The 23,188-nt window shown below is 34.9% G+C and overlaps 1 protein-coding gene across 1 annotated transcript; it reads right to left on the reverse strand.

The window, feature by feature from the left end:
• Positions 1-7,768: 7,768 nt before the first annotated feature.
• Positions 7,769-21,959, reverse strand: LOC127105874 (uncharacterized). The gene is made up of 3 exons (XM_051043089.1): positions 21,747-21,959; positions 8,006-8,683; positions 7,769-7,822 (listed from the first exon to the last, which is right to left on the reverse strand). The coding sequence occupies exons 1-3, from the start codon at positions 21,957-21,959 to the stop codon at positions 7,769-7,771; spliced, it is 945 nt and encodes a 314-aa protein (XP_050899046.1).
• Between the last annotated feature and the right edge of the window lie 1,229 nt (positions 21,960-23,188).

The following is a 23,188-nucleotide window of genomic DNA, read 5'->3' on the forward strand; positions in this document are numbered from 1 at the left end:
TGCAAGGCAAATGTGTATGATTGTTTGAAGTTTTGATTTTGCCAAAAGATGATGCCATGTTCAAGCCATGAGTAGACCATTCAAATCTTGTCCAAAAATGGATGAAATTGGACTTTTTGGAAAGGTTAGATCAAGAGGAACAACTCTTATGTTGAACACTTTTCCATTTTAAGCTTTTATCATGGTGAATTTTGAGGTGGAAGTTTCAAAATTTTAACATATCAAAACAATTTCTAAGTGTCAAGCCATATGTTCACTTATTCCACCTTGACTAACTTTTCATGTGAGCTTCAAATGAGAAAAGTCCCTTCATCAAAGTTGTCTCTATCTCAAAGTAATTCAAAATGGTCATAAATTTGACCTCATTTGAATTTGATATGAAGGCGTTATGCATTTTTGAAGTTGAGGAAAATCACTTGTTCAATGGTATTGGTCCAAAATGACCTATAATGTATCCTCATATCACATGCTCATAAAAGTTTAATTAGCTCTTCCTACAAACATAAATATTTAATTATACACCTTGAATTTGATTTTACAACTTGTAAATCTTTCATCTCATAAAAATTGAGCAAGTTATGGCCTTGGGAAGTTGACCTCCAAATTAGGGTTTAAACAAAATGACCTATAATCTTTCACCATAAACATGACTTTCCAAGCAAAACTAGCACTAGACCTAAACATGAAAGTTGTTTGGAATGTCATTTAGAGTAACTTTTCTCTTGGAATAATTTTCATATGACAAAATTTGTAGGAGATAGGATCTAGGGAACCCTAGTTTTGATCTGATGAATTCCTCTAGTCAACCACCATGAACCAACTTGCTAGCTTGCCATTCTCTTGACTTTTGGGACTCATGGGAGATCATATATGCATAAGATGATGTATTTTTAAGTATACCTTTAATTATTTGACCATTTGTTGAAGAAGCTTGGTGAAGAAGTTACACAAGATACCCAGATGAACTAGGGTTTCCAAGGCAAACCAATCCCAAACTTTTGATGATTTAATGATCAAAATAACATATGAAGCTCATGGGGACTCATATATTAAGTCTAAAGCCATTGTGGACCATTCCTTGATTGTGCTCTTGGCAATGAGAGTTTTAAACCCTAGATGTGAGCTTGATAGATCAAAGGTGATCATGTGCCTTACCTACAAAATAGTTAGACAAATGCAAAGACATATTTTTGGTATTTTGGTTAGTAAATGATAAAATACAAAGTATAATATAGTCAAATGATGCTTGGTGATCTCTCCCAATACAAACCCATTGAAAAAGGGGTAAGGAGGATGCAAATGTGTGATCCCAATGCTAATGCATATGATGAGATAGCATGAGGGATCTTAGGGTCAAAATTGGGGTCTTACAGTAATAATTTGATGTCATCATATAATTGGTGAAGATTAAGCTTCCCAATTTTCTCGGCTTTCACCTTGAAAAGGACTCAGCTTATTCCAAAAGCCTCCTGGCTACCTTGACTTTCATCTAGAAAGGGACTCAGTTTAAATATCCATTTGGTATGTCACATGAAAAAAGTTCCCTCTATGGAGAAAATTGATTTGCGTTGCTGGTTATTGCAAGATTACCCTCATTAGCTGGGGAAAACAATATTTGTTGCTTTGCATAATCTGTTGGGAAAACACTGACACAGTGTTCTCAAAAATACCTTGAATGTATAATTCAAAACTGGTAATCGATTGCTGTGGAGTTTCTTACTCATTGAATACTTAGTCCATATGATAAGAGATTGCAAGGGGACCAAAATTCAATCCAGAAACGAGCTGGAGAGAAAGGGTCAAATAAGACTTTGGCTGAGGAAACAAGCTCAGCTAGGAGATATCCCTTTATTATTTTTGGAGAGGAATGAAACAAGACCCCGATTGGGGATTAGCCCAGACAGGATATTTGGCAGAGCATGACTCAGCTACAAACAAATGAACTCTGTCGAGATGAAAGATTATGTCGGGACTCTTTATGAGTCTGACTCTATTGGGGAGATCAATCACTGTGTATATGAAAATTTACCAGAGTATGACTCGGTGGGGGATGGTCTATTCATCCACTATGCATATGAATATGAGAATGATTTAATTAGGCAATGATTTTACTGATGCATTATGATTGTTTAATGCATGAAAATGTTATGCAAATGCTAACAAAACTGATGCAATAAATAAGCAGTAATAACAAGAGATAGTAAGGAGTATATTTCGACACAGGAACTCTACTACTTCATATATCCATGAAAGCCATCTTCAAGGGATTCAATATATCATGCTCTGCATTGGGGAATGAGTTGCATCACTTTCCATTCTTCTTGGGAAAACAGTGCGTCAAACTTTGCTCTGCTTGGGGAATGTAAAGGGAATACACCCCCTTTGCTAAGGGATAATGATGTAATATCCTCTACTCTGTTTGGGGAAAACATAGATCCAACTTCTATCCATATGGCTCGAAGGATTTTATAGATCAATTTCCAGAACTGCTGAGGATTCAGAGACTCTACCAAGGAGTATCTTGAGAGGTTTATCAGTGTTATAGGGAATTCCTATCAAAAGGTTTCCTGTCCATGTGGGTAATTCCTTATAGGGAAAAGATCCTTCAACATTGGTTCCTCTACTGGGTTATGCAAAACCTAACCACTGTATGGGGATAAGAGATATGATTTACTTTCGTTGGGGAATTTTCATAATCATCAACTGCTCTGGGGGAAAAGAAATGATCAAACTCTGAGCAACAAAGCTTGAAGAATTTTACAGATCAATTTCTAATGTTCAAACGATGTAGTTGCTGGGGGAAGAAAGGATACGACCTTTTGGCAACCCACAAGACTTCCCTGGGGAAGACATGGTTTAAGCAATCGAGACGCTGTAACACCCCTAATTTATTTAATTATTTTTATTTAATTATAGCATTTTATGAATTATTTGATAATTTATTTATGTGATATTGGTATGTTTTTAGGTGTTTTTTGATGTTCTAGAGTATTCGAGAGTATTTTAATAATTTAATAATTATTAAAATATTTGGTTAAGAGCGGTAGATTTTATTTAATTATTTTAAATAGCGATAATAATTATTTGAGGTTTATAAATATTAGTATTTAATTCTTTAAATATAGTGTGACACATTATGTTAAAAATATATTTTCTTTTTAAAATCAAATAAATATTTTGTTTAAATATTAAAGGTGTGACGCTTAATTGAATAATTATTTAATTTAATATTTATTTTATTTTATTTATCAATTAAATAAATATTTTATTTGGGACTAAATATTTGGGAATTAATCTTAACCTTTGATTAAACATAATATATATCGTATCGTAAGGGTAAGGGAGTTAGAGTAAAAATTAAGGTTTGAGGCATATCCCTAGACGACGCATCTGAGTCTAGGGAGACCATTTTGGGAGCGATCCTGAGGCAGCGGTTTGGAGAGGGAGGAATATCAAGATCTTGAAAGCTCAATCGATAAGGTAAGGGGAGAGATTGTTTACTGTAAGGTGGGTTTTAGGCAGCAGAATGATGAGAGTTCCTTTACCCTCCTATCAACGTCATGTTATTGTTATTTCCATCTCTGTGAAATGTATCAAATCAAAATACAAGTATTTTATCATGTTGATTTGCTCTGACCATATGGGGTTTTGTCCAACCCCTTTGGTATGTATGATTTTGTATGAATAATATGTTTTATATTGAAATTTTGGTTCTGGGAGTCGACCATCGTTACGATCTGTGCCCAAATGGGATAATCCCATTTGGTCACTTCTGGTGATCGATATGATTTTTGGTGATCGATATCATTTTTGGATCAATAAAATGGTTTTTGGTGATTTGTTAATAAAATTGAATTTTGATGTTAAATCACATTATAATATTGAAGGTTTATGATTGTTTTATTAAAAAGCATCGATCCCCGAATGTTTGACCAAATTGATTTTCCCCAAACCCCATTCGTCAATTCTATATGATAATATCTCAAGTGTTTATAGGGTTAATCTCATTTGGTCAATCTTTGTCCTTTATTTTTATGATTTTGTTAACCATAACTCTTTTGGGGGAAATCTAAAAACTCTAAAATTAATCTTTTGGGGGAAAATTATAACTTTTTTGAATTTGTCATTGGGAACGGTATGTTGTAAGAATTCGATATTGGGAGACGGAAACTTGGAAAATCGGAGGTAGGAGGATTGGTTGCACGTATCGAATGAGAAGTCGTGCTTCATAGCGGTTCAGCGGAATTTGTCGCAAGTTTGACGTCTGATGTCAGAATAAGTCTTATTATATCTTTTAGCCGTTTAAGCTCGTTTAAGTTCCAAAAAGAACATTTTACTATTTTCTGAAATTTTAGCAATTTATGTTTTATTTGTTTTATTTATTTATTTTGTTTATGATTAAAACTCATAAGACTCATTAGAGTTTCTTTATTTTATATATTTAAAGACCTTTGGAAATGCCATAAGGATTAACCTTTTGATTATAATAAATTTCAAAGTTTTCTACAATCTTTATGGTGAATAATAATATTTTTTATAAATTAAGTTAAAACTAACAAAATATTTGTTCTTAGTTGAAATTGTGATAAAATAATCCTAAAGTAATTAAATATATCTTTTATAAAATATTATAAAAATATTAGTATATTTAACTCACTTTTAGGAATATAATTAACTAAATAATTTTGGGTGTAAGAAAAATAAATATATTGTTTAATAAACAAAATTTTAGGTGATTTGAATTTGGGTGATCCTTATTGGATAATTTGTGGTTCGTGAATGGAACCTATTTTGGTGATATCCTTTGGGATAATTTTGGTGTTTATAAGTATTATTATACATAATTTTGGTGAATTGTGATGTGTGTCCATGAAATGCATATTCGTGATTCATATTACCATGCATTCATGTATTTTGGAGTTTAGGTGAGACTTCGGTCCATTTTGGTGGCCTCAGATCCATTGATGGGATCGTTGGTCTTGGTGGAAAAGACGAGGGGTGAGTCTCATATCCATTGGTGGGGATCGTTGGTCTAGGTAGAAAGGACCAGAGACTAGTGAAATAAAATCAGTAACATTCCTCTGATTCCACAATATATTTTTGGTACCACATGCATATAGGTGATGGAGTTGGTATATCATTTATGTATGATTATTGTGTTTCTTTAATGTCATTTTGTTGCTGAAATCACAATGTTACTATATGTAAGTATATTCTCACCCCTTTCTTGTTTGCTTGGTTTTGTGGTGTGCTTTGCACAGGTGGTTACCAGAATCGAGGTTCGTTGTTGCAGTGAGATGGCTATTGCCTCCCAGCAAACTTTTATCTTCCTTATATTCTAGTTTTCGAATAAGAATACTCTGATTTGTAACACTGGAGATAAGGGAATTCGTTTGTATTACTTTGATTTGTTTGCAATTAACTATTATGAGATTTTGATTATGATGTATTGATTCAGTTCTATTCAGACATGTTTTATGGTGTTTCTAAATAAATTTCCATTGTGAAATTTATGTTGTTTTATGATTTATGAAGTATTTATAATGGAGTAACATCCTTTTCTTGTTATTTTTATTTAAAATCTATTATCTGAGGTTTAGGATGTTACATAGTGGTATTAGAGCCAGACCTCTCCTAGTACGATGTGGTTCGAGAACGAACCAAGCGGAAGCTGGTGGACATGTAACACCCGAGACCGGAGAGGGCGGAGAGTGGTTCCATGTAATACCTGAGAGCGAGGGAGTGGTTGTCGGTGCACGAGGCATGACAATGAGACACTCCTAGTAGCTTCTAGTGAAAACCCGAATTCACATCGGAATGAGAGGGATCTTGAGGCTGTGCAGGTATGAGACTGCATGGTTGAAGGAAGGCTTATAAGGATTAATCGGTACTACCTATACTAACAAGATGCATCGTCTTTTTGGTAGCCCAACAAATAAGAACTCCCTAGTTAAGCGTGCTTGACTTGGAGTAGTATTTGGATGGGTGACCTTCTAGGAAGTTTCTTGGAAAGCGTGTGAGTGAGGACAAAACATGTTGAAAAGACTCATGTTAGTTTGTGGGGTCAGTCGGTAATCCTGAAAGCAATCTGAGGCGTTACAGACTCCGCTGGGGAAAGATATGATTTGACCGATGTTTCTATCGGGGAACATATGATTCACTTTTAGCGATCAATGGGACTTTACTAGAGATAGGTATCTTTTCTCGATTGATAGCAAAATGGATGCCCCATTACATGGCCTTTCGACTAGCTTGGGAATCACTAGTTAAGGTAGTACTAATCCCGGCGTGTAGCCATAGTGAATCGAATCCCAACAATTTTCAAAAGTTGAATCAAGACATATGATCAATTCCATCATCTCGGAAAAGTAGTATAAATTCCTTTCGACCATGCTATATTAAGTTATTTGAAACAAATTTATTTTGAAAAACAACAGACATTTTTATTAAAAATTTGTTACAAGAATTAACATCAAAGATAAAAGAAAATTTTTCATAGAATAAAAGTAAGAACATATATGAGCAGATATTTGAGTTTTATTGCAAGAATGGTAGTTCGCAAAGGGAGGAACTCCATGGATTTATACAAACGTGGAAAATGGTAATTGGGAAGGGCTATGTTGAATCGCAATGGCCATTATTCTCCCTCCTACTTTGAATACTCGAGTACAAAGTTGTTGTCTTCAATAGAAGTCTTGTCAAGATGCAGTTACTTGACATTTGTCCTTTTGTTTTGCATAGATTGCCCCAAGGGGGTATTTAATCTACCGGGATGATTATTTTGTTTTTGTCCCTTTCATTTTGACTGGACCGCCATTTCGGGTTTTCAATCCATCAGGATTGCTCCCTTTTTACTAAGACGCCCTTTCAGGTTTTTGACTTATCGAGCATTCTTTTATATTTAGGCATAGTATTTCTTGACTGCATCTGAATTGACTGGACAAGGGAGCTCTTCTCCATCCATAGTCGTAAGAATTAGAGCACCTCCTGAGAAATATTTCTTAACGACATATGGGCCTTCATTGTTTGGCGTCCATTTTCCCCTAGCATCATATTGACCGGGCAGGATCTTCTTTAGCACGAGATCCCCTTCGATTAATATGCGAGATTCAACCTTCTTGTCAAAAGCCTTCTTCAACCTTTGTTGGTACAACTGACCATGGCACAAGGCTTTGAGGCGCTTCTCTTCAATTAAATTCAACTGATCATATCTGGTTTGACACCGTGTATCAGTCAGCTTCGCTTCCATTAAGACTCGCAATGATGGGATCTCGACTTCTATTAGAAGTACTACTTCCATGCCATATAAAAGAGAGCGGGGGGTTTCCCCGGTCGAAGTGCGCACTGAGGTAAGGTATCCATGCAAAGCGTATGGCAACATCTCGTGCCAATTCTTGTAGGTGACAACCATCATTTTAAGGATCTTTTTGATATTCTTGTTCGCAACTTCAACTGCCCCATTCATCTTGGATCTGTAAGGAGAAGAATTGTGGTGCTCAATCTTGAATTCTTCGCACAGCTCGATGACAAGATTATTATTCAAATTATACCCATTATCTGTGATGATCTTACTCGGCACACCATATCTATTGATGATATTGTTCTTCAAGAACCTGACTACCACCTGCTTGGTAACATTTGCATATGATGCGGCTTCAACCCATTTATCGAAGTAATCAATTGCCACAAGAATAAACCGATGCCCATTAGACGCCTTCGGTTCAATCATATCGATCATATCAATGCCCCACATTGCAAAGGGCCATGGTCAAGTGATCACATTCAAAGGTGTAGGAGGTACGTGTATGATGTCTGCATATATCTGACATTTATGGCATTTTCTAGCATACTAGTAACAATATGACTCCATGGTCAGCCAATAATAACCATCTCTGAGCATCTTTCTTGCCATAGAATGTCCATTAGCGTGCGTGCCAAAAGACCCTTCACGTACTTCTGCCATTAACATGTCTGCTTTGTGTCTGTCCATGCATCTGAGCAAGACCATGTCAAAGTTTCTTTTGTAGAGAACATCTCCATTCAAGAAGAAATTAGCTGACAACCGCCTCAAGGTCTTCTTATCTTTGTTAGATGCCCCAAGCGGGTACTCTTTCTTCTTAAGAAAACACTTGATATCATAGAACCACAGTTTATCATCTGACACAGCTTCGACATTGAAGATGTATGCAGGTTTATTACATGTCTGGATAGTGATGGAAGGAGCTTCTCTATGCAAATTCATCTGATACATAGAGGACAATGTAGCAAGAACATTTGCTATCTGGTTCTCATCTCGAGGGATATGATGGAATTCTACTTTAGTAAAGAAAGTAGACAATCTTCTGGCATAATCTCTATATGGGATCAAACCCGGATGACGAGTTTCCCGCTCTCCTTTAATTTGATTGATGATAAGAGCTGAGTTACCGAACACTTCAAGAAATTTGATACGCATATCAATAGCCTCTTCCAAACCAAGGATGCATACCTCATATTCTACGATGTTGTTGGTGCAATCAAAATCTACCCTTGTTGCAAAAGGTATATGTGAACCTCGAGGAGTAATAATTACAGCTCTTATGCCATGTCCATACGCGTTGACAGTGCCATCAAACAATAAACCCCAAATGGATCCAGGCTCAGGACCTTTTTCAATAGGTGGCTCATCATTGTCTTTCATTCTCTAAGCCATAACATCTTCATCAGGAAAGTTAAACTGCACAGATTGAGGATCCTCAACAGGCTGATGTGCCAAATAATCAACGAGGATACTCCATTTGAAAACTTTTTGGGTGTGATACTCAAGGTCATACTCAGATAATAGCATTTGCCAACTGAAGCTAGCAGAAATATACCTGAACGTATCGCACGCTCGAACATACAACAGAGTTGCCATCGAACTTTATTTATTCCTGAAGGAAAGGGAAAACATTGATAAAACCTGGGGGAAAGAGATATGTTGGGTAAGGAAGTCAGTTATGCAAGGGGAAGGTATTAACACCCCAAACATCCATGGTACTCCATGGGAACCATTTTGATTGCTCTCGCTCGAATAGGTGTTATATCTAAAGATTACTCGTAAAAGAAAGAGGAATAGGTAAAATGCTCGGTGAGGATTGGGGCCCTCATGCCTACGTATCCTCATAGTGCAATGAGGATTTCAGAGCTCCGTAGTTTGGAGAACTAATGGTGGGAGATGAAAAGAAGTGTGATAAAGGTATGGTATGAACCAAAGAATAGTGTTTTGACTCCAACAAGGGTGAAAAGATGAACCCAAGAGTAAGGTGGCTATTACCAGTACGTGGGCTAGCAGGGCTGCCGCTATAGGGTAATTCCAAAAATACGACGAAATAAGTGTTTGAAGGTATGGCCCAAACATCTCTTGGTTCACAGGGTGACGCGAGAAGGAGCACAAAGAGGTAGTGTATTTGGCTCAAAGATAACTGGCATGTCACACGGAGTGAAGGAAGGTAGAATATGAAAGTATCATGGAGATAAACGGGATGAAGTGACCAAAGTCATAGAATTGAGTATTTGGAAATAAGTGACTGAAGAAGTATTGTTTAAACCAAAAGGTGAAAGTGTATTGGAATCCATAAGAGAAATGGGATTTGTACCATAGAGGGAAACAACTTTAACCGATACGTGGACTAGCATGGCTGCCACTATAGGATGATTAGCCAAAAACAAAGACTGAATTAAGTGTTTGGGCATAGTCCCAGACAACACTAGGTAGAAATGCGGACTTTTCGTTAGGCGTCCTAAAAGGGTGTATATGGAATTCCAAAGAAAGTGTATTTCGATGTCAAAGAGACAGTATGTCACTGGGTGAACGATTTATGATTGAAGGTAGATAATGGATTGTGAAAGGTATGAATGATGCCCTAAAGTGGAAGGAGTAATAATTAGAAGTATGCTCGCCAAGGATTCGCGTCCTCGTGCCTACGTATTCTCATCATGCAATGAGAAAATCAGAGCAATCGTAGTTCGTGGAACCACGAGAAGAGAGATAGATATACAGTGATGAAAAGTATGACTTGTACCAACAGAATGGTATCAAGGTAACCCACAAATGGATGGAACTTGGAATTGAAGAGTAAATAGGCATTTAACAGTATGTGGGCTAGCATGGCTGCTGCTATAGGGTAAAGCCGAAAACAAAGACTGAATTAAGTGTATGGGTTCCAACCAAACAACTCTTGATTCGCAAGAAGAACTGCCGCTATATCGTCCTAAAAGGGTATAGGCGGGGCCCAAGAGGAAGTATTGTTGTGTACAAGGGACAGTATATGACTGGATGTGGAACCAACCGTTCGAGATCAAGAAGGATAGTATCTTTGATCCAAGAAGGAGATAGACTCTGAATCAAAGAGCAAGGTAGGAATTTACTAGTATGTGGGATAGCATGGTTGCCGCTATAGGGTAAAGCCAAAAACAAAGACTGAAATAAGTGATTGGGCATAGTCCCAAATAACTCTCGATTGATGAGGTGGGTTGCCGCTAAATCATCCTAAAAGGATGTACAAGGAGTCCAAGGAGAAGTATGGTTGATCTCAAAAAGATGGTAATGATTGATGAATGAAGAATAATTGATTGATAAATAGTGTAGCTCGCGAAGAAACTGGATTCTCCTGCCTACATATCCTTATAGTGCAATAAGGAAATCAGAGCTTTCGTAGTTCAGCCCACTAGGGCTGAAAATAAGATCATTAAGGAGGCAAGACGAGATGATAGAATGATTGAATGAAAAAGGAGAATAATCTTGATAGTTATTGGATAAGAATCACACTAAAGTCTATGAGTAAATATGGATACGATAAGCAACGAGCCAAACATCTCGCACCTAAAGATATCCAGAATGAGTGTAGGAAAGCTCCAGTCCGATTCCTTCTTTACTACTTAAGGCTCGTGGCATGTAATTCTCATCTTAACTTTCAAGTTACTAGAGAAGAATCTTTGTTGTTGTTTTTTGTACTGAGGACCTTATCAATCGTTCGATTCGAATTGCACTAAAGTCTATGAATAGAGGTGAATACAATAAGCGCTAGGTCATTCGTCCCATACCCAAAGATATTCAGAATAGGGGTAGGAATTCTCCATTTTTATTCCTTCTCCATTGCTTAAGGCTCATGTCATACAACTTGAATCGTGATTGATAAGTTGTTGATGTAGTCCTTTGCTTGTTTCATTGCTTTGTGAAGAGAGAGAGACTTGTCATCGTATGATTAGAATTGTTCTAAAGTCTATGAATAGAGGTGAATATGATAAGCACTGGGTCATTCATCCCATACCCAAAGATATTCAGAGTGGGGGTAGGAATTTTCCAGTCTCATTCCTTCTCTAATACTTAAGGCTCATGCCACATAATCCTAACTTTGATTCGACAAGCTCTTGAAGTTTCCACCTTTGATGTGCTTGTATTATCCGTTGCTTTGTATGACTGAGGACGCATTGATTGAGAATCTTGACTTGAAGCCTCGAGCTCCACAACTTATAGAAAAAGTGTAATTAAGTGACCAAGGGTCTTTTGGTCACTCAAATTAGTTGTGGGATTATACAATATCAAAGGATTTAATTGATCAAAATTGATTTTGATCAATCTGAATCGTGGGGGTTGATTTAATTAGAAAACTAGGATTAGAACCTAATCTAATGGTTAGGGTTGTATAGACTATCCTAAGGGACCATGCATTGGTTAGTCACCAATCTTGATTAAAATTCTATGTACCAATTCTAAGGGAACATGCAATTGTATGGTTAAAAATGGTAAAATAAACCCCTAAAGGGTAAAATGGTCAATTCTCAAGATATTGATAATAGGAACCAAATTAAATTCTAATCAAAAATTCAGCTATGCCTAATATGTAAACAACTTCTAAAATTATTCTAAATATTAGAAATTAATCAAAATCAATTAAACTCTTAAATCAAATAAATTCTAAAAGATCACTTAAATCCTAATGTCAATTAAATTTTAAAATTGATTAAATTATAATGGAACCTAATTAATTCTAACTAAAACTATTAATTTTCTAGACTAGTGTAATAGATTTCTAACTAAACTAGTGGTATCATTTTATAAAGCTACTGATGTACTCATGTACGTATACTATATATTCTAATTAAGCTACTTAAAGTTAATGTACTAAAGAAGCTGTATTATTGACAAAAATATAAAAGCTATAATAAAATGAAAATATTTTAAATTAAAGCTAGGTTAACATAATGAGAAAGTATTATATAATTACCAATATGTTGCTAATATTATTATATGGAGCAATATACAAGTGCAATCCACTTCACCGGCATGACACTTTCCGAAGAAGCCGCATGACAAATTGGTACTACCGTATACAGGGGTGTGCAAAAAAACCTGGTATTCATAATCAAATTGGTATCTAAATTGTTTCATTTTTAAAAAACCGGACCAAATACTAAAATAAAAATTTGGGTATCCATTTCGTTATCCAAATATAAATTGTTACCCATTATAAAATTTGATTTTGTTATTGGGTATCCAAATTTTACTATTGTAAGATCCCAATTTTGACCCTAATATCCATCATGGCATCATATCATTGCACATTGCATTTGCCTCAAGGATCATAGCATCTTGACTCCTTAACCCTAGGGTTTGGACTTGTGTGAGTTGGTTTGAGACCACCAAGCATGCTTGAATTGTATATTATTGCTTTTCTCATTTTGTTTACTAACCAAAAGCACAAAAATATGTCACTAACTTTGTTTGTTTTGAGGTTTGAGCAATCATGTGATCCAAGGCTCCTAGGAGGCCCCTATGCTCAAAGAATGGTCAGATGAAAGTGAAAGCAAACATGATAATGGTTCCCAAAGATATAAATCATCATATATGCCTCCCAAGTATCTCAATTTTTCAATTTGATCCAGATAAACCAAAGGGCTTGAGGATTGTTTCCCAAGGAAACCCTAATTCAACTGTGCATTGACTGTGCCTTGCTCATGAAGCAACCTCAACCCATGATCAAATACAATCAAGGGAAGTTCTTTCATTCATAATTTTATGCATATATGAGCCCATGTGAGTGTCCTCAATCATTAACTCATCAAGATTTGAAGTTTGGACTTGAGAAGTTGATTAATCAATTCATCTGACTATTTTAAAATCCACTGAGACCTAACTTTTGATGTGTTTGTCAAATGAAGATGACCCCAAGAGAAAATATATTATTAAGAACCATATGAAAAACTTTCATGTTCATCAAAAATTCATTTGAAACTTGGAAGGTCATCATTCATTTCAAAACATTATAGGTCATTTTGTCTGAAACCCTAATTTTGGGTCAACGTCCCAAGGACCTAACTCCTTCATTTTTCATGATTTTGAGGTGGGACCAAATTCATTGGAAAGTTTAAGATGTCTAATTAAAATTTTATGTTAGACAAAATTTCATAATCCTAAAAGAAACACATGTGATAATGCAAAACATTATAGGTCACTTTGGACCAAAGTCATTGAAATGTGAAAAAGTCCAACTTCAAGTGCCCATAACTTTCTTATCGAAAATCTAAATGATGCAAAATTTAAGTCCAAATTTATTGTATTGAAAATATATACAATTTTTATGTTGAAGGTTTTGTCATTTGAGGCTTTCATCGTTGAAATAGAAGGGCTTGAAGTTGGTCCATTTTGGCAAAATTTCCATATACATGTTTTGTACCTTGAACTTCATGACCAGTTTTCAATATTTTCCCAACTTCAAATGTATTTTTGTTCAATATAACATTTGTTCCTCATGTCAAGATCTTTCTAACCATTACCCACATGCCTATGTTTCAATTTTGCAAATGGTATTTTCAAAGAGGAGAAGTTTTGTGATCATTTATGGAAACCATGTTGAATCTTTGTGCACAAGCCAATGCAATGAAATCTGCACATCCAAACCATCTCACTTGCATCTCAGCTTGCATTTGCAATTACATTTGGTCCTCCGATGCGCCTGTACAGGCCCATGCATGGAGGACCCAACTTCACATGCACACGAGTTTCTTCATGCTTGCATCAGCCTTGCCTATAAATAGAAGCTTCATTCCACTTCAAAATTCAACCTAAAGGAGCCTGAAGTTCTGCACAAGTGAAATCCCAACCTCCATTAAAAGGAATTCTGAGTTTTCTTTTTCAATTTTCAACTTCAATTTTCAACTTCATTGGTTGATCTTTGAACTTCAATTCCTGAACCTTGCTTCCTTGCTACCTCAAGACCAAACTGCATCAAAGAACTGGAGTAGATCAGGCATTGTAAAGCTGCACTTCAAAGGTTGTTACTCAAACAATTTTCATTCGAAACTCCTTGGATATTGATCATTTTTTGCATTGCTTGGTACCTCTGAAGTCCTCATGTGAGAGGCAATTGATTTGAGCTTTTAATTTCATGAATTGAATAAGTTCAGTTTGAACACCATAAATTTCCATCTCAGATTTCTCTCTCTATAGAGATCTTGAGTGGAAACCAAGGGTACAAGGGTGATGTACATCACCCCAGCTTTCTAATGATGTATGGATCGTGCATTTTGGTGAAGGTTTTGAAACTTGCAATTTTGGCCGGAACTGTGAGTCTCGCCGGAGAAGACGGTGGTTTCCACCACCGTCCCCACGTGGACGAGTTCATGGCCATTGGATCTTTTGCTTATGATCTAATCTGGACCTTTGGTTTAATTGACTTATTTTAATACCACATGTGACGCATTTGACCAATCCCTACCATGCGCGCGCGTCTCCCAGCCTTGTGATCAGCCACGTCAATTAATGAAATGGGATCCAAGCGCTGTGGATTTTTTGTCATTTTTAATTTCTGATTTAATTTCCTTTTATTTCATTTTATTTTAAAAATTCATAACTTCTTCATTTTTAATCATAAAAATATGGGACCAATTGCAAAAATTTCCTTTTAAATTCTAGTTTCTAAAAATGATTTTTAATATTTTTTATGATTCCATTTAATATTTTTTGTGAATTTTCTCTTTTCTGGTTATTTTTAATTCATTTAAAATACTTTCCAATATTCAAAAATGCCAAAAATATTTTCTTAACATCTTTGAATGATGATGAATCCATGAAAAATATTCTCATCAATTTCTTAATTGATTTGAGATTTATTTGAGATTTTAGTTCAATTATGTTATTTTTCTTCATTTTTAATTGTTTAAAATTAGTTTCTGTTTTCAAATAATGATGAAATTTTTTGTCAAACCTTGTTTGACCATGTTGAACTTATGATGATCCAATTGGACTTTTCCAAATTGATTTGAATTGGATTTGAAGTTTAACCTTTATTTGTTTATTTTAATTCAAGTATTATTTTAATTCCAAAAAATACCAAAAATATTTTTATTGTTTCTTGACTTCTAAGTTTCATCTCACTTCTATTTACCATTGATTGATGTTGATTCCATTCATGTTTGGTCAATGTGTGTTGGTTATGTTGTTTGACTTTTGATTATGTACATTCCATTTCTTCTTCTTCTTCTTTTTTCTTTTTGACCAATGAGTTAAAGATTGGTGGTTAGCCTTGACATATGAGGGGCTTAACCTTCCTTGATTCAAATCAAATTCGTCTTGATCAAAGATCAAGTGAATTGCTTTGCATTAAGGATAGGTTGCTTCTTGGTCAAGCAAAAAACCTAAATCCATACAAGGTAATTCTTCTTTTCTTTTGGCATGGCAAGTTGTAGGAGCTTGGCTTACTAGTCATGGTCTCTAACTTGTGTTTGTTGCCTATAGTTTTATTGACCGACCTCAGATAGGTGTAACTACTACATTAGTCCACTTACGATTGCTTAACATAGCGCTAAATTGCCTTATGGCACACTAACACTAACTACTAATTATTAACTTTTAATTCAAGCATTTAATTCTTGCAATTTACTTTAATGAAATTTAATTTCTTGCTCATTAATTCATTTGCCTTTGCCCTTTGCTCACTTGAGCTCATGTTTATGCTTATGCCATTTTCCTTTTGCTCACTTGAGCACATTATTGTGTATATACTATTGCCTTGTGTTTGTTTTGTTTTGTTTGTGTGAACCCAATGCAAATGGAGAAAGGACTTAGATTTAGGACCTTAGCTATGCTAATGGAGTTTCAAGAGCAACTAGGCCTCATGCCTTTAGAATGCTAAATATGTTGAAGAGCAACTAGGCCTCATGCCTTTAGAATGCTTAACCTTCAAAGATGAATTGAAAGGACCCCTAATTCTAAACTCACTCTTGTCCATTCTTTTATTACATTGTGGAACTTTTTGATTTGTGTGTTCTTGTGTGCTAGGGATCCTAAACTTGAGCCAATTAGAAGAACCATTGTCATGGACATCCAAGATAAGAGATACAAAAGCCAATTGGAAGGTTCCTAGGAGCTTGATTGAATATTTGCTTGATTGCTTGAGTTATTTGCTTATTGCTTGCTAAATCCAAAGGAAAAGAACAACTTGGATCATCTTTATGATCTCAAGAAGGGAACTCCAAGTGGTTTTATTTCTCTTCCCCCATCTTTGCATGTTTAGGACCTAGCCCTTCTCTTCTTCTTTCCACTCTAACCCAAGCCAAACTTTTGTGCAAACATTAACATTGTTTTCAAAGTTAGAAACCTAGGCACTATGCCTTTGATTTTTCAAACTCTTTACATAACACTTATTTTGAATTGAATCTTCAGTCAACTTTGACCTTATTTTGTGAATACTTTTCATTTGTAAATACAACTCACTCAATTGTTTTTATGGTTCCAATGACCATTTGTGTTAAAGCTTTTTATAAACATTAGCTATTAGGTTTGAGTTATCCTAGAGGTTGATATAATACTCACCTGTATCTTTAATGATAGACTATAAGTCTTCCATGCTTATTATAGGGTTAACCCCTCACTAGCATGTTGAAGCTCTCCTCACATGGTGGATTTGTGGTTTTAGGTTGAGTTTTCTCCCTTTGATAACAAAAGACCTTAAGGCTTTTGACCAATCAATTCACCAATTTCCTTTTAAGATTTATACCCCGAATTACAAGGTTTTGATCCTACCGTTTTTAAGATGATACGTAGGCAATTGGTTTATCCACTCAAACACAAAAATTGTAAATAATTTGTATATTCTTTTCTCATCTCCCCAATCATGTTTGCACAAATATTTTTCACAAATACCAACCTACCTTACAACATTTGTAAAAAGGGCTCCCTTAGAGTATTAAGGGTGTTTTGGGTACTTAAAACATTCCCATTGCATAACCAACCCCCTTACCCAGATCTCTGACATTTTTATTAGTTATTGATTTGAAAAAACTTCTCGGTTTTTGTTCGCTTTCTAACCTTTCCTTTGGATAAATAGAAGTGCGGTGGCGATTCGAATTGTATGATTTACTTTTGATTTAGTCAATAACTCTAAAGGTAACGAATACCCCGCTACAACTATACATTAAATTTTTATATTTGTCTGTTTTCATGTTTTATCACATTATAAATTAATTTTATATTTTAAATTTTTTTAAATTTTATAAAAAAATATTGTAAAAATAAAATTCAGAATTTTTTTTTCACAAAAAATATTATATTCGGATTTTTTTTTTCGAAAATTTTTTATTTTCTTCTGAATAAAAAAAATATTTTTATCAAAACTATTTTGTATTTATTTCAGTAAAAAAAATTCTTTTTTAAAAAAATTTAGATTTTTTTTAAATAATTTTTTTTTGATAATTTTTTTAATTTTTAAAATGGTTATTTTTTGAAATTTTCAGAATAAAAAAAACTTTTAGTTTCAGAAAAAAAAAAATTATAATTTCATAATACAAATTATTCTTTATTTTCAAAAAACAAATATTTTCGATTTCCATGTTTTTTTAAATAATTTTTTTCCAGTTAGTTTTATTTTTTAGAATAATTTATTTTTTAAGATTTTTTTCATTTTCAAATTTTTTTTTTCATTTTCAGAATATAATTTTATTATTTTCAATTTTATTTTTTTTATATATTTTTTTTTCTTTTTTCTGTATATTTGTTATTATTTTTATTTAAATTTTTTTTTTGTATATCTTTTAAATTTTAAAAGGAAAAATATTTTAAAACCTCATAAAATTTGTTTATGTTTTTAAATTTAAAAATTAATATTAATTTAAATTAAAACCCATTTAAAATCGGTTCGGAACCGATTCGGCATTTTAAATTAATTTTTGTAAGTAGTTTGGTTCATAAACCATAACCATAAAAATGGATTGGTTCATATTAAATGGTATCCATGCACACCTCTAACCACATCTATCAATAAACCATAAAAAAACATCAAGACAAATTGTTAATAGCACAACAATCAATACTCCAATCCTAACTTTTCCTCTATACGTATACGTAGGCATTGTGGATCAAAACCTCTACTCCAAAATCTCTAAATCACTACAAACTTTGATTCCATTTCAAACCAACTAGCTCGAAATAAAAAACAGAAACTCACATTCAACGAATAAAAAAACAACTTAGTTTGACTAATTAATCAACAAATTCTCCCAACTCCACAATTGGATCATGAACTTACAGTTGAATCCAACTCAGTTTCAACTCTCAAATCAAGATGGATAGCGTTTTGGTTCGATTAGTTATGTCATGGTTCAGAAATTGATTCGATACGGTAAGCTTTATTTCAGTTATGGTTTTGTGTTTGGATTCGAAGTTTACAGTTCAAAATCCGTTCATGTTCAGCTTCAAATTCTTCTCCTCTTTTGTTTCAATATGTAGTGTTGTTATTTGTTTTTGTTGCGGATTGGAGTTTCGTTTTCCATTGCGAATTGGTTAATGTTTTTGACGTTTCGCAACTGTATACCAAGTGTTCAGTAAAACGTTTGAACTAAGTTTCTTCTTTTTTTTGCCTTGTTTCGGTCCCATTAAGGATTCTTTTCACTCACTATTTTTGGATTATAGGTTTGGTTATTGTCTCTTAAATGATATTTTTTTGGTATTGGTAAGGGTTGCGATAATGATTCTTGATGATATTTCTTGCGGTTTATGGTGAATTTGATGAAGGTTGAAATTGGTGATGAAGGAGGTCAAGTTTTGGTATTAGTAAGATGCTGAATTTTTTATGGTTGTGTTCATGGCAAAGCTTGGATTCTCACGGTAGTTGTCCATACAAGATAAAAATCAAGGTAAATACATAAACAAGCATGCAAAGATAACTCAAACAAGCAAGCAATCATAGAAGGACAAGAAAGCAAGCATTCATGGAATGATAAATAAAGTTTGAGGCTTACCGATCGGAGACCCTCCGATGGTTCTTCAACGGCGATGCAAATTCAATACGGTAAGCAACTCTTCAATTCCTCTTCATTTCTTCTTTATCCCCTTTCTTTTCTTTCATTTATTTTCTTCTTGTTGTTGATTCTTTTACCATTTTCAATGCTTGAAACATGAAAATTATGGTGTCAAGTGTAGTGAAGGTTATGCTTAAGTTTATTGAAGTTTCAATGAGAAGCTTCAATAACCATGGATTTGAGCTCTAGTGATAGAAGGTTGGAGAATGGATAGTGAAAACTTGAGAGAAAATGGAGAATGGGGAGTGAAAACTTGAGAGAAAGTGAAGAATGCGTGAAAGTAAAAAGTGAAGAAGAAGCCCTTAGTGAGTGAGTGATGAGTGCTTATATAGAACTAGGTGAGGGATGATTAGAGGTTGAAAATTGGTTAGAAATTAGTTGGGGTTGTTTTGGACACTTTGGGCTATTGCCCAAAGTAGTTAGAAGTTAGTTTGTGTAAGTTTAAGGTAGTTAGGATGGTTAAGACATGGATGTGTGTGAATTTACATGCATGTGCATATGCTGAATTTTTTAGTGAATATGAGGGAAATTGAATGAATTTACATGACATCACTTGAATACATGCTTGGCCATTTACATGATATGAATGAATGAACTATAGATGCATTTGGATTGATGTTCATGGATGAAATGATGTATTACATGAATGCTGAATTTTTCTTTTAATGCACATGATTTATGAGGTTTTACTTGTTGTATAGAACAGGAATGAAAGTGATATATAGTATGGAATTTATTCATGGTATATGCATATAATGCAGAATTTTTATTGAATTTTACTTGTTTTAATGGTTTTGCATATGATGTGAATGTATGTGCATGTGTTGAATTTTAGAGATGAATGACATGAATTTAAAATGACTTTTCATGTGTATTTTGTAAATGCTCATGATGCTGAATTTTGTTATGTAAGTGCTGAATTTTGTGAAATTAATGTAATTTCTAACTTGTTTTTATTGTTTTCTTTGCAACATGGTACATGGTAAGGAGCATGAACAAGCATGGAGTATGAATGGAGACTATTGAAGATCTTGAAAATATTTTTATTCTTTTGTGTATGTTAACTATGTAATATGCTTATAATGTCATAAAGTGATGTAAAGTAAAGTCATGTAAACGTAAAAATAATATTCAGTGACTTTTGAACCTTATGTACATGGATTAAAAGATCATGAATAAAAAAAGGGAATTATAGCTCAAAATGTATGTATGGAAATGAATTCTAATGAATTCTTAGGGAATTTACCCATGAAGTGAAAAGTGACTTAGTGAATCACTTAGAAATTGAAAATGTATCAAAATGTAAAAATGCAAGTTAAATTGAATGACTTACAATACAAGTTATGTAAAAATGCAGCATGCGTGCTTGATGGATATGTCGTGCACATGGTACATACTTTTTATACATGACGTGATAACTTAAAGAGAGGGGATGAATAGGTTTAGGAATGCTTATGATAGTGGTCAAACGTCTGGTCAACAATGTCGACCCTACTGACAAAAAATTAACCACTTTTTTACTTTCCATTTTCCAAATTCAAGATACTTCCTGATTTAAGCAAAACATCATCACAAAAAAAGCCTTTGACTTGATTTTTCAAATGAAGACGGAATGATGAGATGTAGAGTTAATGAATGCTTCCTAAAGGCATGTAGATGAATAAAGTCGTAAACCAGGTAAAAATGAAAAAAGGTAGGGCAAATTTTGGGGTATGACACCAACGAGCAATCCAGTCGGGTAGAGCAGGTTTCTCAAAGATATACTTGATTGGATCCATTCTCGAGATCAACCAAGTAGTATGATTCACCATGTATTGGCGGAGGCGCTTGGCAGCCCATGCTAGTGCACAACAGGTTTTCTGAAGCATCGAGTACCTTGTCTCACAGTCTGTGAATTTCTTGCTCAAATAGTAAATGGCGTGCTCTTTCTTACTCGTCTCATCTTGTTGACCAAGGATACAACCCATGGATTCATCGAGCATGGTAAGATACATTATCAAAGGTCTACCCTCAACAGAGGGAAGCAGGATAGGAGGCTCTTGCAAATATTCTTTGATCTTATCAAAAGCATTTTGACAGTCTTCACTCCATACCATGGCCTGATCTTTTCTCAACAGCTTGAAGATCGGGGAGTAGGTTGCAGTCATATTTGAGGTAAACCTAGAAATGTAGTTCAACCTTCCAAGGAAGCCTCAGACTTGTTTTTTTGTCTTTGGCGCATGCATATCTCTTATAGCTTTTACTTTATCGTTGTCCACCTCGATACCCTTCTGATTGACAATGAAACCAAGTAACTTACCAGACAGTATCTCAAATGTGCATTTGTTGGGATTTAAACATGGCTAATATTTTCTCAGGCGTCCGACATCAATAGGCTTTTGCACTTCTTCCTTGATTTTGACGGACATACCAGGATGAGTTCTTCTTACCTTTTGTTTCACAGGTGGGCATTCGGGTCGGAGTGGTAACTTGTGTTCAACGATATCGGTTTTCAACCCTATCATGTCTTGGTAGGACCAAGCAAACACATCAACATACTCTCTTAGTAGTGCTGTCAACTTGCGCTTCACATCAGAGTCGAGTAATGCCCCAAGCCGCACTTCCTTCTTATCTTCCTCGGTGTCCAAGTTGATCAATTTCATCGGCTCTTTGTAGGGCTAAAGAGTCTTGTCCTCTTGTTCTAGCAATCTGGAAATCTCTTCAGGGATATCTTCAAACTCTTCCTCCTTTGCTTCATACACTGGGAACTCAAAGTCGGGAGAGGGTGCAGGGTCATTGCGTTCAATTGGTTTATTGAGAAATCTGCACATGTCTTTATGTTTTTGATTTTTAGAAACTGACTGAAATAAATTGCACATTATGTTTTTGAAAGTTATATTTTCTTTACCATTTTTCCGAATAAAGAAAAAAGGAAAAAGACATAATTGAAATCAAAATGAACTTTTATTTATGCTATTAAGAATTGTAACAAAATCCATGAAGCCCAAACAAAAACACCTCTGCTTTGGGCAGAGCAAAGGGCAACTTTTTGAAAAACAAAAACAGAAAAAATAGCAAAACATATTACTCGGACACATGCATGACTTCGGGAATATCTACAGACATCCAATTAGGAGTCCTCTGGCTCGATCCTCCCCTCGTTACAAAGCTTGGTCCTTCATCAGCATCATCTTGTAGGATATCACATGTCTGGTCCATAAACCCCCGCTTCTAAATGTCTCGAAAATCAACTTCACCTCTTGAATAGTCCTTGATGCCTTGGCTGACTGCTCATAGGGATTAAACTCAAACCCACTACGGTCTTTGTTATCACTGAGTTACACAATCTTGCCCCATCTTTAGGCTTGGCCACTGGCCACTACTTGTTGTGCATCTTTCAAAGATGCCATATAAGTTCCCACCTTATCCTCATCATCGAGGTCCTCAATCAGCACTGCATTTGCAATCTCAAGCCCTTGAAACTAGGTGATGACAACGTCCTCTTCTACGCCAATGTATCTAAAAGTAGATGATTGACTGATCGTCAGGACTTGCTCACCATAAATAATAGCAAGCTTGCCATTTTGGATAAATTTCAATTTCTGGTGCAAGGTGGATGTGATGGCGCCTGCGTCATGAATCCATGGTCTCCCAAGCAGACAGTTGTAACCGGGACTAATATCCATCACCTGGAAGAGAATTTGAAACTGCTGCGGACCAACCATCATCGGCAAGACAATTTCACCCATTACAGTCCTCCTAGAACCATAAAAGGCCTTCACAATAACCTCGTTTGTTCTGATATCATCACCAATATAGGATAACTTAGCAAGCATAATCTTCGGTGTCACATTCAACGAAGAGCCGGTATCAACCAAAACATGTGAAATAG

Source organism: Lathyrus oleraceus, chromosome 1 (genome assembly GCF_024323335.1).
Source record: "Lathyrus oleraceus cultivar Zhongwan6 chromosome 1, CAAS_Psat_ZW6_1.0, whole genome shotgun sequence".
In the NCBI taxonomy this organism is placed as follows: domain Eukaryota; kingdom Viridiplantae; phylum Streptophyta; class Magnoliopsida; order Fabales; family Fabaceae; genus Lathyrus; species Lathyrus oleraceus.